This window comes from Streptopelia decaocto, assembly GCF_964273445.1.
Source record: "Streptopelia decaocto genome assembly, chromosome: 7".
Classification (NCBI taxonomy): domain Eukaryota; kingdom Metazoa; phylum Chordata; class Aves; order Columbiformes; family Columbidae; genus Streptopelia; species Streptopelia decaocto.
The window spans coordinates 60,741,467-60,758,255 of record NC_138661.1 but is presented as its reverse complement, the minus strand read 5'-3'; the positions used below and the strand labels follow the sequence as shown (position 1 = coordinate 60,758,255).

General features: G+C 43.3%; 2 protein-coding genes across 5 annotated transcripts in view; both read left to right on the top strand.

Annotated features, from left to right (window-relative positions):
- TCP11L1 (t-complex 11 like 1) overlaps positions 1-16,789 on the top strand; it is a 252,619-nt gene that overhangs the window by 223,840 nt on the left and 11,990 nt on the right. The window contains exons 1-2 of one of the 4 annotated variants that reach the window (XM_082058921.1): positions 11,148-11,267; positions 15,547-15,712. In XM_082058921.1, coding sequence (XP_081915047.1) covers positions 15,559-15,712 — 154 coding nt within the window. In that variant the 5' untranslated portion in view covers positions 11,148-11,267; positions 15,547-15,558. Of the gene's footprint in view, positions 1-11,147; positions 11,268-12,308; positions 12,328-14,334; positions 14,760-15,546; positions 15,713-16,789 lie in introns of those variants that run through there. The other 3 variants (XM_082058922.1, XM_082058920.1, XM_082058923.1) reach the window with 3 other exon arrangements.
- DEPDC7 (DEP domain containing 7) lies at positions 412-9,343 on the top strand. The gene is made up of 9 exons (XM_082057820.1): positions 412-508; positions 2,726-3,113; positions 5,055-5,185; positions 6,054-6,243; positions 7,026-7,240; positions 8,273-8,415; positions 8,618-8,743; positions 8,836-8,914; positions 9,091-9,343. The coding sequence occupies exons 1-9, from the start codon at positions 436-438 to the stop codon at positions 9,303-9,305; spliced, it is 1,560 nt and encodes a 519-aa protein (XP_081913946.1). The 5' UTR covers positions 412-435; the 3' UTR covers positions 9,306-9,343.

Below are 16,789 nucleotides of genomic sequence, written 5' to 3'. Positions count from 1 at the left end.
TAAACGCACAAACTCTTTGCTGCTTTTCTCTCTGGAAACAGTCGCTGTTCATGGATCTCGCTGGTGTTCGCACTCGCAAACATCTTGTAAATCCGGCCGGCCGCGGGCCGGGCTGTCCCCGCTGGCAGGGGGGCCTGGGCGCATCTCGGAGTGGGGGTTGCCTAGGTGTGCTTTCGTTGCTCTTTGCCACCGCAGGCCCTCAGACCCATGTCGCTACGGCCCCGCGTCCCCTCAGCGCTACCCCCGCCGCCACCTCTGAGGCGCTCCCGCCTCGCGCGGCACGCGGGCAGCCGTTCAACCGCCGCCGCCGCGCGCGCCCCGCCCCCGCGCCCATGGCCCGGCCAATGGGAGACAGCGCGGGCGCGGCGGCCCCGCCCCCCGGCGGGCTACTCTCCCCGCGGGCGGCGAGCGGCGCGGCAGTGCGCGGAGCCGGCCATGGCCACGGTGCGGGAGAAGGCGGCGGCTTTGAGCCTCAGCGCCGTCTGCAGCCCCGCCGCCAGGCCGCCGGGTACGGGGCGGGGAGCGCGGCTGGGGGGGAGCGGGGCGACCTCAGCCCGGGCTTGGTGGGGACAGCTGGTAGGCGAGATGGGGCTGCCCCGCCGCGGGCCCGGGGGTCGGAGCCGGCCCGCTCCGCGCCGGGAGCTCCGCGCCCGCAGCTCCGTGCCGGCGCCTTTCCCCGCTCCGCAGAGATTCAAATCTTGGCCGCTGTCCGGCGCCGGTGGAGGGAGGTGTTTCCGCCCGGAGGCCCCGTCCGGGCTTCGCGCCTGCCCTGCCGCCCCTCACCGCGCCCGGGCTCGGCTGCTGCGATCGCGGTGCGTGTCAGGTGCCCACGGGCGGCGGTGGGTACCGGGGGACTCGGGCGGCTGTTTCTGTCCTGGAAGCAAAGTAAAAATCAGGTAGATCGTTAATGTAACGCGAAAGGTCGCTGGTTGAGAACGTCTTCTGCTTCCCACCCCACCCCGAGCACCGTAACTTTGTAAAACCATTAATACTTAGTGCCCACTTAATACCACTTACCCCAAAAGGGGTTCTGAGGCGCGTGTGTGGAAGGAAGATGTGATAAAACAGTGGTTAATGGTAACTTTTTTGCAGGTAGTGTGTGTTGATACTTATTTTAGCAACAGAAACCAGCGTTGATGTATGTTTGGTGGTGTTTGGTTCGGTTTTTTTTCTTCCTTTCCAGACAGGCTAGTCAGCTATTCAAATGTAGGACTGGAAGGAAATTCTGTATGCTGTTTTGTTTGTCCTGCCTACGTGAAGGTGTCATCAGGTTAAAGTATCAGCAAGCGCGTGCTTTGTCTGTCCTGTACTTTTAAAACTTTGGAAACTGGAGGCTCGGGAAGGTTTCTACCTGGTCTGGTTCAATGCCTTCTATTTAAAAAGATTTTGTTTTCCTGACCTGAATCTTCTCAGAAGCAGGTGTCTATTTGATAATACCTCTGAAGAGAGCTGTTGCTTTCCTTTATAGCAGTGCTGGTGTGTTCAAATTCTTTTGCATTCCCTGCTTTTTTTTTTTTTCCCTCTCCCCTCAATATTTATTGCTCCTATGGCTTCTCCTCACCACCTGACAACTTGCTAATTTCTGGGCTCTCCAGCAGGTCAGCTGGAAACTCTGGTGCCCAAACTTGGAATGCAATTCTCTAACTAAAGCCACTTCAGACTAAACAGAACAGAAAAAATACCTCCTGCATCTCTGTGGAAAATGTTCATGGTAATATGTTCCAGAATGAGTTGCATGTTGTTTTTTTTTAAACACTGCATCACACTGTTAATTCATTTGGTTTGAGGTCTGTCATAACCCCAGATGGCTTTCTGAAGGATTGCTGCCAACTCCTCATTCCATATTTTGTCCTTCAGCTTTTGATTTCTGTCCTCTTCCTCTGCTTTCTCTCTTAATAAATAATTCATCTGATTTACTGAGAAACATGTATTCTAAATCTAGCCTCTCTGGTAGCTGCAACTCTTCCCAGTTGGATGCCACCTGCAAACTTTATAAATATATTCTGTATTTTTAAGTCTTTGTGGCAGCTGAGTTTAGCCTCTGGTCAAACTGTTAGTTGCTAGCAATGCTATTCTTAATCAGATTGGTAAATGAGTAATAGTTTAGTGGTTTTATTGGGGGAGGGAAGACTGGCTGGCTCGAGGAAGTGACATTGAGTACACAGAGCTCCAATCTGTTGGAGCTGTGGTAGGATAAGTGCCCAGTGGGTGGTGTCTTGAGAGAATTCTTGATCTTGTTAGTATGATATGCTAAGTGCTGATTGTGCGTATGCAGGATCCTGTTGGAAACAATGTTCTGGTTTGTATCTTCATCCCTGGTTCCCTCTTCCCCTGCCCAGCTGTGTAGGTTTGTCACTGTTCGTAGAGGAACTGGGGAGTTACAAGTACCAATGGCTGGATTTAGGTTGTGGGAACCTGTGCTTAGGAGTAGGTTCTGCAAGGGTAACCATTAGGTGATGGAGGAGCATGCAAAGGGGTAGTGTCAGAGTGACAGGCTGAAAGAGTTAGAAGCTCCAGGTTGCAAAGCTTCAGGCTAATGCAACGAGACAGAGACTTCGGTGCAATGGAGGCAGACTTGCTAAGGCAGTAACAAAATGTAAATACATGAGCAAATCTCAAAGATTTTGAAGTCCTTGCAAGATTCATGAAAGCTAGAAGCCAGAAAGGGGGCAGTTCTTTCCTAATTGCAACATTAATTTTGTCCTTATGCTTTCTCTGTTCTTAGGCTTTAGCTTGGCGCAGAAACCATTTGGAGCAACATATGTCTGGAGCAGCATTATCAATGCACTTCAAACTCAAGTGGAAGTGAAAAAGCGTCGCCAGAACCTGAAGTGCTATCATGACTGTTTCATTGGTTCTGATGCGGTAGATGTTGTCTTTGCCCATCTTCTACAGAACAAGTATTTTGGGGATGTTGATATTTCCCGTGCTAAAATAGTGCGTGTATGTCAAGCTCTGATGGATTACAAAGTATTTGAGGCTGTTTCAACTAGGGTCTTTGGAAAAGACAAACGGTCTGTGTTTGAAGACAGTAGCAGTAGCCTCTACAGATTCACAAATGTCTCAAACCAGTCGGAACTTGATAAAGATTACCAGCAGTGTACACCACAAAGGTTAGTACCTGGAACATGAAGACATTTTTTACTATAGGAAAATATTATGTATTCTGGGGAGAGAAGTGAAAACTGTTGTACAAGTACAGGACCCGGAGGGGAAAAAATTGATACTTTACAGATATTTGTGGGTGGAACATAGGTAGGAAACAGCAATCCGAAGTGAGGAAATCATTCAGCCTGCGTAGTTACTTATTTTTTGTGTCTGTTATCACATTGCCTTGGGGAGGAGGTTAGGAGGGTAGAAATTAAGTGCATTGCAGATACTGATCTCCTGGGCTCTAAACCAGTATAACCAACTGGAATTCAGGTGCATCAAACAGCCTAATGCAATGGAACAATCTTTAGTCACTGCACACCTAGCTCTGGCATAAACCAGTAATGCAGCCAGTCTTTAAGGAAAAAATAGGTAAAAATTGTTTTCTTCTTTCATAATCTTAGCTCTACTACACTTCAAATTTAGCTTTCTGAAATGTTTTGGGCTGTTTCTTGGTGCATGTATGACTTATTTCTAAGCTAGGGAGCAGGCTGTTATGCTGTTGTGCTATTACATGCCATTTTAGAAGCAGAGGGAAGTGCAACAGTGAGGTTTTGTTTCCCTGTCTCTTTAGGAGTGGGCAAAGAAGGTTGAGAATGGTACTGACATCACAAAACAGAACACATTGCTCCGAAGATATATAACTTCCCTTAAACAGTTTTTGTCAAGTGTTAACCTCTGAACATATTCCAACATATTTTTACAAGAAACACTATTGAAAATTGCAGATAGTATTGACCTGAAAAAGAAAATATCTTATGTGATTGATGTATTAATAAGAGTAGCATATGTGAACTTTGGTGCCTCAACCAAATTGATCAGAAAATTCTACAAGTGGAGATTAAAAATGGGTACTATCTTGGTTCTGCTTCTCCTCCCTCTTCCTTCCCTTCCCCCCTATTAGCTCTTGCTCTGTTCTAAAGCAAACTGTTCCAAGTCTTTATTTGCAAAGAGGAGAATTTGTGAGAAATTAAAAACACTAATCAAATCTGGTATTTAAAAATATATTAATCACAAGGGCTGTTATAGCAAGACTTAAAAGATATTGGACAAGCAGTCATGAAACAAGGTTATTCATGTTCTATTAGTGTAGAATGGAGGTATTTTTCTTCTGGGCAGGGCACAGATCCATTGGGTTACATTTCTTCATCTAGTGGAAAGAACAGATCTATTGCACATGCGGCTCGTCACACACATAGCAAAGCTAGTGGACATCAAAAGGATTTTGCAGTGCCCTAAACCAAAGAAGCTATAGAAATTGAAATTAAACAAATATTCTTGGAGGAATAGTGATTTTATGGCTGGAGTTGTTACGCTGTCTGCTCGATAGCATATGAAGGCAGTTGAGAAGGATCAGTGAACACACAGGAGTGGGTGACAGATTTCTGAAGCCTTTGATTAGCTGATGGCATGAACAAGCTTCATAACTTGAGGAATGATGTTGCTACAGAGCAATCACCATCTAGGTTTTTGAAAAGAACAGCTCTTAAATTGTGTCCTCGCTTCACCATCAGAAATAAGGTCTTAAAACTCAGGAGGTTTTGAGGGTAGAATTTTGTTTGGGTGGTTGAAAAATAACTTGCCCTCTTAACCATTTCCTCTTAGATTTTCTCGGTGGCAACTGAGGTAGCTTCCTGATGCCAGCTGTGACAAGTACTAAGAGAGGAATTGTGCACTTGCATGCCACTGTTGCACACAAATAATTCTTTAAGGTATCATACATTCTCTGGTACGACTTGAACAGAGAAAGTGTCAGGTAGTGGAGAAGGAGAAGATTATATAAATATTTATAGAGAGAAAACATTTTTTTAATCTCATATTTATGTGTTACATGCTATGTTTGGATATCTGTATATGTGGAGATGTGTATATATATGATATAAAAACTGGGTTTTTAATCGCAGACATGAGAAGAGCATGTTGTTTCACTCTACTCCTGTCAAACCAGAAAACTTGGAGGACCTCTGGGAAAACCTAAGTTTAAAGCCTGCAAATACCCCTCGAGTAAACGTTTCGGACAGTTTGTCCCGTCAAGGTAAGTCAAATAATGTTGCAGTCATTTGTTTGTGGGAGAAGGAAGATAATCACTGTAGGACTGGAAAGGCTTATGCCTGACAGATTGGAGACAGTAAAACTGACTCTTGTAGTATTTTGTTTTGAACACGTCATAACAAAAGCGAATTATATTTGTTGCAGGCTTGCTTTTTACCTCTGTTTCATCAGACAGGACCCATTATCTCTAGTTGAATTTTGTATAGAAGAATATGCAATTGTGTAGCGCATTATTTCAGTTAGGACCATTTTTCATAATAAATAAATTACGTACACTACTTCTGTGCCTGACTTACTTATGGCCAATATGTTGACTGTAAGCTAAAACTCTTTCCTAGCTTTTTAACTGTGCATCTGCGCCATCCAGCACTCCCTCGATATTTGTGAAACTCTTCTTGACAATTCATGTCATCCCTGTCAGACTAAACTATGATCTAAGGTGCTTTATCCTTGGGTTAAAAATGCTAATGCATCCTAGAAACTCCCAAAACTTGAGCCAGATCATAATTGTGAAAGCTGTGGTAAGAATAGTATCGCTGTTATTTTTTTTTAATCCCTTACATAGAACACAGATTGCTTGCAAATTAGAGCACAAAGAATGTAGGGCACTTCAGACCTATCTAAAAAGTGGTTCTCGTAGTTAACCAAACAAATGGCTAATTCTTGCCTTTTGCAGTGATAAAAAGCACTTAAAGGCACATATTCTCTGTGACTGTAGATCTTTTTTTGGGTTAAATTAATCTGTTAGGTTAGGACTGGTGGGAGGAAGGGGGTTTGTATGTTTGTTTTCATAATCTCTCTTTATGCACATGCTGAATCTCCCTGTGCTTTGTGTATTCCACCCTTCCCAGTTATTAATGAAGTATGGCAAGAACAAACAATTGCTCGTCTGCTGCAGCTTGTAGACCTTCCACTCCTTGAGTCTTTACTTGAGCACCAAGAGATCAGACCTCAGCTTCCACAATCAAGGAAGGGAACTGGATATGTTATCACAAGTAACTACCTAGATAGAGAGGTTCTCAAGGCCTTCAGTGACTCACAGTAAGTGTTCATTGCTCGCCTCTGCAACTTGGAAAAACTTGCTGCTTTCATGGGGATGTAAAGCGCAGTTGATCTTTGGGTAGAAATGTAGTAATCTCCAGTACTGCAGAAAGGATGTGAGGAGACCTGACTGGAATAACTGGTAAATAGCAGTTGCTAAGCTCTAAACCAGAAGTACCTGAGACAATTTCTGCTGACACTGAAAGTTTTTGAACGCAATGATAGTATTTGGTAGTATTCAGGGGGGAAATTGTTTGCATTGAAGGAAGAATAGAGCATTTTGCTATCATATTGAAATTTTTTCCTTTAAACTATTCCCTCACAAGTAATTTTTTTTGTTTCTCCTACTATATTTAAAAAAAAAAAACAACCAAGAGCACTGAGCCTGGAACTGTATATAAACGCAGTTATAAACGTAGTCTGAGAAACTTTTACCAGTCTGAATCAGATCAAGGTTCATGTTTCTGTTTATTTAGCAATAACTATGTCCTTGTCTAACAGTAGAGGATATCACTAACTTAAGGTTTAACTGCTTGTGACTGTTCACGTGTGTGAGTTACTAATTCTTCATCTTGATTAAATACATAATAAATAGGTATATGGCTATGTTCTCTGCCTGTGTCTTGCGTGTATGTGAATTTCTGATGTATCTAAGAACCTACATGTGCAGTTTTCGCTGTGATTGAGAAACCAGTCTGTGTACTTTCTGTGAAAAACAATGCAACCAACTCTGAAAGGCATCAGTAAGTAATGCTACAAAGATAAACCGCTCTGTCTTCTAGGACAGACGAATGGCTCTCAGCAGCAATAGATTGCTTGGAATATCTTCCAGATCATATGGTGGTAGATATTAGCAGGAACTTGCCCGATCAACCAGATAAAGCGGACACATGGAAACTACTGTTGTTTGAAAATATTGGTAGATATTATGGCCAAAAAAAGGAGCCACTGTTAAGCCATGCACCTGAAATTCATTCAGGGATTGCAGAACTGTTAGGTAAGTAAAATAAAGCTGTGTTCCTAAGCTTATGGGAGGTATGTACTGACAAATGAATATTTACTACAGCAATCAAGCTTAAAGATTGACTTCTACACGTTTTCTTTAATTTCTAGTCATGAAGACTGTGCTTCGAAATTTTGGTCCTGACTGTATGAAGTTCTGTAGTTTTTGTTTAGGTCTATGTAGGCTGTGAAATTGGAGTGCTATAATTTGGTAGTAGTTGGTATCTGTGGAAATTAAATATCCATGGGAAATTAAATATAAACATGGCCTAATGTTAAATATTTAGGCCATGAGATCTAAACTTAATGCTGTGTGGATGCTTTGTACCCCATTCACAACTCTCTCCTCTTTCCTACAGAAATGCATTTCTTAAATTTTGTTTGGACACCATTTTAGAAAGTTGTTGGTGTTTTACTCATCAATAAACACAATCCTATCCCTGTTCTCCTTATTTTTCATCCTTTTCTGCCTTAATTATTCTTCTTGTTCTTTGTCCGTGGGAATATTTTGCATTTATATCCCACTCTTCCTCCTTATGTGATAAACCTACTTCGTTTAAATAATTCACACATCTAAAATGGGTATTCTGCATAGTAAGGCAAATTAAAACTTAGCGAAGCCCTACAAAATAGATTGCAGCTAGTTCATCAAACTACCCCGTTTATCTAGGACATAATCCTCATTTCTTGGGTGATCTTTATTTCCACAACAAGAGGTCATTCATTTTCTTAACAGAACCATTTTCATTTTTCAGTATTTTGCGTTCCATTCAAGACGCTGAACTGTAATTGAAGCTAATTGAAAGTGGAAATTCTTAAATATCAGGCTAAAAGCTGGGTGTGGGCTATTCTCACATTGCATGCAAAAAGCTCTCATCAGCCTGCGCGAAGTTTTTGTGAGAATGAATTGCCTTTTTTGATCAGTTCCATTTAGAGAGATGAACCTCTGTTCAGTGGTTAATTTAGATGTTTTATTGTAATATTTATTCAAATAAATATGGCAACAGATAGCTTTCTCTCCCCCTAGTGAATGGGAAGATGGAGCAGTGCTTAGAAGCTGTTCAGCTTTATTTGAAACTCCTAGACAGCCAAGTCAGGGAGGAGTTCAGAAGGCTACTGTACTTCATGGCGGTTGCAGCACATAATACAGAGCTCAAACTACAGGAGGAGGTAAATGCGCATGCTTAACTGTTACTCGTTGCTTTACACTTACTGAAATCTAGAGGTCCCAGATACTGGTCAGAAGACCCATTTGTAGCTTGAATCTGTGACTACCAGAAGAGCAATGACTCTAGAAGAACAAAGGTGATGCCCTTTTTAAAGGGGGAGACTAATTATCCTCTTCTGGTCATCATTTCGCATTATTCTTTAGAGTGACAACAGGATGGTTGTGAAAAGAACATTCTCTAAAGCTATTATCAACAATAAAACTTTATCCAGAGGGAAAACTGACCTCCTGATCTTGTTCCTCGTGGATCACCAAAAAGATGTGTTAAAGGTAAGTGCTAGAAAATGATCAGGGTTTTGTTATCTTGTATGCTTATGCAGAATTGCCTTGTTCTAAGCTGCTGTCTTCTCTTTCTATTCAAGATCCCAGGGACCCTGCATAAAATGGTCAGCAATAAACTGATGGCTTTGCAGAAAGGCCAGGATCCTAGTATGATAACAGGTAACAATTTGAACTGAACTTTATTATTCTTGTCATGCACCCAGATAGAAGGGACTGAGATGATGCAAAAACACTTGCTGCAACAATAATTGGACTCTGAAGGAGGGTGAATCTGTAGAATCTCAAGGTGGTCGAGTGTGGTGTTAACTGTCTGAATATCTCGTGTTTCCTTTTAGGCTATACCTTTTGCCAAAAACTTGATGAAGGAGAGTATCGCTCTAATACTGAGAAGACCACAAAAGATGAGCTATTATCTCTGTTGAAAGCTATTGATGAAGATGCGAATCTCTCTGACAAAGAGAGAAAGAGACTGCTGGGTCAGTTCCATAGTAGTAATCCAAGTATTTTTATGCAGTATTTTGGAGACAGAGTTACTAATATGTGTGTGTGACTTTAAATATAGGTTGCTTTCTATCCTTCAGCATTGAAAACACTAATATATTTGTAAATCTTTTGTATTCATGTATCTAATAAAATTATTTTGTGGAAATGGATGGAATTTATAGAATTATTACCAAAGCAAATGGTACCCAAGTTTAGACTGCACTTAGAGTTTAGCTTTGCTCATTCTTAATTGCTGTAGGGCCAAAATAATTCTTTGTTTTCCTCACCTAAAGACAAGTCTATTGACTTTCTTTATTCAAGCATCAAAATGACTGAGATGGGAAACACTGAACAAGGTCTCCCTCTCAGCCTCCTTATCCCCAGCACTGAATTTTATGCTGAACCTTGCCTTTTTTTCTAAGTGGCCTTGCACAAGGTGTCTCAATCACATAGCATCGATCTCTGACTTGCTGTGTAACGGAGAGAGCTGAAGAACATCTTCTCCTTGATATTCCACAGCTTTTCTTCAAGCATGCTGGCTAACTATACTGTGCAGGTACATGACAAATTACTATCTTATTTTAAGCTAAAATGGCACCATATTGAGAAAGTGCCAGGGAAAACTACTTTTGCCCAGCTGAATTTTACTCTGTACCCTCATTTCCCATTGAATCTCATGGGAATGGTAAAGATATTCTGGATTTGGTTGCCACAGAACAGACTGTTTATTCGCTGTTTGTCTTCATCCCTGCAGTGTTCTGCTCTGTCTGTAAGTCTGATGTCACCAGCTGTAATTAGAAAAGAGCTGGAACAAATGAAAGGCCTTTGGGTTTTCTTACGGCTGTATGCTTTATCTGTGTCTAGTCTACAGTGGAAATCCCAAGCTGTGCAACACTGGCAATTGCAAACAGGAAAATATATAGCATGATCAGAGATCTGATTTTGAGTCTTGTGGAGTTATCTTTGGGTTGATGCCAAAAAGTTACTGTTGCAAGCAATCACACATTTTGTTCCATGTGCAGTGTCCATAGAGCTCCGTTCTTTTATTTGGGGGAAAAAATAGTTTAAAAGGGATCAAATGTCATTTAATCATGAAAACAAAGTAGTAATATCTATTACAAACCCATGTGGTGAGCTGTTTTTAAAAAACAAATCCTATTTGAGATGCTACTCTGTAATGTATCACTCTTCAGTCTCTAGTGGTGTCTGTTGCCACTGGTTTATCGCTTCTCCAGAGCACTTTCTCTGCAAGTGAGACGATGACCTGGTGTGCAGCAGGACAATGTATTACTGTGTTGTGATGGGGGAGGGAGGACAAATGTGTAAGAGGCTTATTCTAGTCAGTTAGAAAGGACTTCTAAAAGATAATCAGTTCTTGAAAACTAATAGCAGTGGGGAGGTGTAACCCTTTTTAGTAGCGATTTCTTTTTAGTTCTTAGTTTTAACTGAAAGCTTTTGATTATAAATGCACTTTCTTGGAAAAAAACATGTTAAAATGTGGGGGTGGAAAGGCAGTTTCTTCTTGGAATTTCTGATATTTTTCTTAAGTTACTTGTGGTGTTGCATCGGTTGCCTCCTCAGCAGAAGTATATCCCTTTTCTGACTCCTGATTCTATGTGCTGCCTGGGCTGATCTCGCTGTAAGAGGATGAGATTTCCGTCTCGAAAATGAGTTCCTGCCCATGGGCATCGCCTGCTGGCATGCGAGTTCTGAATTACAGCTGTCCCTGCGCAGTGTGAGTCACTGGGCTGTGGTGCCAGGCTGGTTTTCAGGGTACCGAGGAGCCGTCTGTGGAGAAGAACCGGGCGGGAGAGATGCTGGGAAGGTTCACGGGTGGGTACGAGGCGTTACACCAGAGGCCGGCGTGCCAGGCTGGGCCGCAGGCGCGGCCCCGCGGAGGGGCGGGTCCGCCCCTCCGCGGGGCCGCGCCTGCGGCCCAGCCTGGCACGCCGGCCGGCGGGAGGCAGCCGTGGCTGGGCGGCCGCTCCGTTAGAGCCGGTGGCCGCGGCTCCGTCTCCTCCGGGCGGCGGTAAGGCGGCGGGGAGGCCTCCGGTAGGGCTGGGGCGGCGGGGAGGGCCCCAGGGCCGGGAGCGGGAGCCGGCGCGGTCCCGGGCGGGGGCTGTGGGGCCCGGGAAGGCCTGACTGAGGAGCTGTTTGCCGGGGAGGGAGGCTCTGACACTCCCCGTGCCTCGCCCGTTTGCCGTGTGGGAAATCATCCCCCCCCCGCGGCGGGTTTTCTGTGAGGCCCGTGGGTGGGCGGCTGTGGCTGGAGCTGCCCGGGCTGGGCAAGAGGAGGGAGCGCCCGGGGACTCCCGAACCCCTGTGGAGAGATCGCAGGGAAACTGGTGCTGTGCTGGGGAGGGCGAGGGGGTTGAGGAGGTTCTCCTTCCCCTCTATTTTGCCCTGGGGAGACCGCGTCTGGCATATTGTGTCCAGTTCTGGGCCCCTCAGTTCCAGCAGGATAGGGAACTGCTGGAGAGAGTCCAGCACAGGGCAACAAAGATGATGAAGGCAGTGGAGCATCTCCCTTATGAGGAAAGGCTGAGGGAGCTGGGGCTCTTGAGCTTGGAGAAGAGACTGAGGAGTGACCTCATTAATGTTTACAAATATGTAAAGGCTGAATGTCACAAGGATGGAGCCAGGCTCATCTCTGTGACAACCAGTGATAGGACAAGGGGTAATGGGTGCAAACTGGAACACAGGAGGTTCCACTCAATTATGAGAAGAAACTTCTTCTCAGTGAGGGTGACAGGCACTGGAACAGGCTGCCCAGGGGCGTTGTGGAGTATCCTCTGCAGACATTCAAAACCCACCTGGACACCTTCCTGTGTAACCTCATCTGGGTGTTCCTGCTCCAGCAGGGGGTTGAACTGGATAATCTTTTGAGGTCCCTTCAAATCCCTGACATTTTGTGATTCTGTGAATGGCAACATTGCTGCTGTCTGGTGTGGTGTTTTTGTTCTGGTACCTTGTGTGGTCTCTTCTTGTAGATGCCCCAGAGCCTCACACAGAGCAGGTTGTAGGTGGGGAGAACAGCAGGAGTTCACAAGTGGCCATTTTGACACGGAGCATCACCACACTGAGCTGAGGTGCATCTTGCCTTTTGCTGGGTTATGTGGTAAAATGGGTTTTGATGTGGCAGGTGAGCAGAGGAGAGAGTGCTGGGAACTTCCCAGCATCTCTCCTGCCTGGTTCTTCTCCACAGACAGCTCCTCGGTACCGTGAAAACCAGCCTGGCACCACAGCCCAGTGACTCACACTGTGAAGGGACAGCTGTAATTCAGAACTCGCACTCCAGCAGGCGATGCTGGGAAGAACAGCGGCTCTCAGGGCTTCTCTGTTTGGCCTGCAGGTCGGGGCACCTGTCCAGTCTCATCCAGAGCAGCAGGGATGCTGGAGTTAAGAGGAGCTGCTTCAGTCCTGTGCATACTCCACAGAAACACAGTGGAGTTTATTTAGTGCTGGTGTGCATCAGATGATTCGAGGACCTTTGGTGAAAAAGAACCTCTGGAAAATATTTTGTTTGAATTTTAATTTGTTGGGCTTTTCTCTTGTGCTTCTGTTTTTATTGAAAGTAAATTGAAGGAAAGTGCCAAGAAGTAGATTTTGTTCTATTAAGAGTCAGAATTGTTTCTGTAAAAGGCAAGATGACAATCACACTTTTGGAAGAGGTATTGTCAAGCTTATTTACCTAGTGGAAAGAGGATTTGTTCTAGAGGTATCCTGGCAAATAATAGCAGTAATCCAGCAGAAAAGAGTAGACTATAGCAAACCAAACAGATAAAGCAACAAGGGTGCCTGTTTACCTCATCTGCTGAACAGTCATTTGGTAGAATGGCCCAGGAGTTCTTGTATCTGCTTTCCACTGCTGAAACAGGATTTTTTTTTTTGAACAAATGGTATTTAAATGAAATAGTTTGTTTTGAGACTGTAGCTCTTGATCTGCCATTTTATGGAAAGCGCTGCTTTAGGATGTAGTCTGCGTGGTTGGCAAAGCTTGGGATAGTAATCATGAGACTGATTATCGTCTTGACCCTGTCATTTATTATATCTTATTATAATATCTTCTGTGAGCCTTCAGGCAACTCAACTCACACCTCCATTTCCTCTGTGTAAGGTATCTTGTAATGTTTCTCTGCTTTTCTAAGGGTAGTAAGGATGAAGTGCAAGGCATGTGCTTTAAAGACCTGAGTGTGTCTTGGTTGCGTCATCTTTGTGCTGCAGATTCTGACTTCAGGAAGGTGCTCTGTGGAAGAGAATGGACAGGGAGAACAACATTCTGGTTGAATGGATGTGGAAGCCTTTATGATAATGTTTTTTTCCTAGCCAAACTGAACAACATGTTTCCCTCCTCTGTTTAACCAGTCCTTATTTTTTTAACTGCAACTGTTGCAATGATCTTCTCTGTTAACTGCTTCTTTATTAACAGTGCTGCTTGTCTTCTTGCTGTGGGAGTGTTTGCGCTAACAGACCTTTTATCCGCTAGACCAGGGATCGTCTTCTCCTGTTTTCAGGCAGTGGTTCCCCACTGGTTCCACACTTGCGTGCTGGGCTGGATACCTTGTGTTACATCAAGCTGGGGCCTGGCTCTGCCTTAGCTATAATAAAAGGGTGGCAATATAACCCCAGCGCTGCGCTGCCTGCCAGTTTCTTGTCCCAGCTGGGAGTGTCAGTGTATGTGAAGGGGGAGCTGGTTGAGCCTTTGGAGCAGGGGCATCAGTTACAGTGTTCCAGCTGGAGGTGGGGGCTCGTACATGGGTCTAACAGTACCCGTACTGACATCTTGGTTTTCCTCTGTAGTTTATCTCATACTTTTTATGCCTTGTCTTTTTTTCTAAAATAGAAATCACACAGTGCTGTGGACAAGTGTTGCATGTTGTTGTCTTGTGCATCTAGCAAGATGATGATCCTGAGTCATTGTTGAACAAACCCATTTCTTACATGCACTGAGCTTTCCAGCTGTCCTGTAGAATCACATCGGCATCATCGATTTAAGCACTGATGGAGTAGGGTTAGTTATTACAGCTGTTGTATGAGAATTAAAAAGTCTCAGTGCTGTGTTTTATCCTTATCACTGTTGCTGCAGCCTTTTCAGTGCAGTCTTTGACACTGCAAGTGGTCTTTCCTAGTAGCTATGAGGTGCCTCTGGAGGCTGCGTATCTTGCTGAGAGCTTGTTTCTTGCCAATTTTCAAAGAGGGGACGGTGGGATGCTAGATGGAAGAGGAAGGTTTACTTTATTTGTTGTGGCTTTTGTTTGTTTGTTTTTCCAGGAGCTTTCTTTTTTTGTTCATTTGTTTGTTTTTGAAAGGCAGACTCTTCCTCACTTCCCACTCCATAGAACATCCAAGTTATTTAATGAGTTAGAGAGATTCTACTCTACTAAAAATCTCTAAGAGATTTTAGTAAAATTGAGGTCTGAACAGCAGCTTCTTGTATTATAGCAGGTTTTTAATGGTAAACTGTACAAATTACGTTCTTCAGAGGGAAATCTGAGCATGTGATGAGTGAAGATAATGAATGGTGAGACATGCTTTTCTAATGGCCACTTTTTCAGTGTAACTTTGGGTACACTGCAGGTATCAGTGATGTAATATAAACATTATTTAATAGCTAATGTTTAACAAACTAATATTTTAAATACTGTTACTATGTTCTTTACTGTCTTAATGTTTTGTTTTTGAAATAATCCTGATATTTTATACATAAACCATGACTCTGGCATGGAATGAAAATATGGGAGTAGAATTTTGTGTTATCTCTATTTTTTTCCTGCTTCTTAATGCATTCAGATGGCTTTGAGAGAAAACTTTTAAGTTCTGAGCAGTTGGGGCAGATCATAGTTCAGGGGTACGTTATGTTCAGAAAGCTTTATCACTATGTAGCACTGAAATGTCTCATTTGGCATAATTTCTGTAAAACGTGTTTGTGATACCATTCTGAAGGTGCTTTTACTGCTCTCTCATAAGCAATGCTAAGAAGGAAAATTAAATATATATATTTTTTCTCATCTGTATGCATTATGGTGAAGGAACAGTTTCAGATTTTTGAGAACTTACTAGGAAAGCAGATTAAGTCAATGGCAGCTGTGTCGAAAGCATCCCATTTTATGTAAGGTGGGAAGTGAGTCACTGAGTCCAGGTCCCTGACCATTATGGGAATGACATCATACAATTCCTCATAATATTCCTTTTATTCTTATTTTTTTTCTTAATCGGGAGAACTCCCGGGGATGTTTTCCTACTCAGCCATGCCACAAAATGCTTATTCATTTCCTTTTTCTTTTTTTTTTTAATTTTTTTCTGAAAAGAACCAACTGAAAATGTCTCAGAATCCCGACAAACCACATTCAAGTGAAGAAAAATTGAGTGGTGTGGAGGATGGTCAAGAAGAGAGCTCAGACAACCCAGATCGGTCTGTCAGAAAAAGAATACGACAGAGTGCTCCAGGGTCACACAGAGATGATACACCCAAGTGTAAGCAAAACTGCTTTATTCAATTAAAAAAGAAAAAGTCTGTATTTTTTTTCGTGGGGACAATTATGGTGTTTTATAGCATTCTGTGCATGTTTGAGTGTTTTGCGGTTAAATATTGTGCAACTCCTGATCATTTGCTTCAAAACTGTGACACCTTTCTCCCCGTTTTTAGCATTTAATTGTTCACAATAACCATGTTGCTCTGAGCCACGTATATCGTAGATACCTTTGTGTGTCTGCACTCACAGAAGGGAGAAGCACTAACTCCAGCATGTTCTAGTGAAAATGTTGCTGCTGTTCCCATTATCAGCTGAACCTTCTGGATTTTTGCAGCCTCTGTTTCTGCAGCAGGGCACGGAAGGCTGTTATCAACAAAGTGATGTCCTGTCACCCCCCTCCCAATACAGACAGAAAGTCGTATATTTAATCATAATACTACTTCTAGTGTCAAGCAGGACTGCATATTTTAAGTTTATTCCCTTGGCATATTTTTGTCTTTTTGCTTTTAGCACGAGGAGCTGGGTGCAGTATGGCTACCAATTATTTCTGGCAAATCTATAGATAAAGACAAGGGGAAGTTTTCTCATTCCAGGTCTTCAATACAAAGGGCCAGAACTGCTCAGATAACTAGTTCCAAATTTCTGTGGAGAGTGTGTGAGCATGTAACTTTTTATTTGTTGCATTCTTTTTATTTTTCAATGAGTTTTAGTGTTTTGCTTAGTGTCACATTACACAGAGATGTTCTTATGTCTTGCTAGCTGCCTGGTAGGAAATGCGGTGTATGTATGGAGAGAGGATACAAACACCTGAAAGTAAAATGCATAGCATGGTCTTGCACTGCATTTACCACAAAGAAATTGTTGGTCTCAAGCCCTCCCCTTTTGTAAGGGAGCAGGTACAATATGAGAATGAAGGAACATGATTTAAGAGCATTCTTTGGTAAATGAAAGAGTCCGAGCTTTTAATGCATCCACTGCTGGGGTGAAGTCATTTGGCAGTCGGACAAGAGAACTCTCATTCAGCTGCTAGTTCTTCTCAGAATATCAATCCTTGCTGTGTTCCCAGAATCACTAGGCA

Bases quoted from the DNA above. Each gene is read 5' to 3' on its own strand.
- DEPDC7 (XM_082057820.1), top strand. From the start codon at position 436: ATGGCCACGGTGCGGGAGAAGGCGGCGGCTTTGAGCCTCAGCGCCGTC. The intron at 6,244-7,025 runs GTAAGTGTTCAT...TCTGTCTTCTAG, and splicing joins AAGGCCTTCAGTGACTCACA to GACAGACGAATGGCTCTCAG. The intron at 8,915-9,090 runs GTAACAATTTGA...GTTTCCTTTTAG, and splicing joins GGATCCTAGTATGATAACAG to GCTATACCTTTTGCCAAAAA.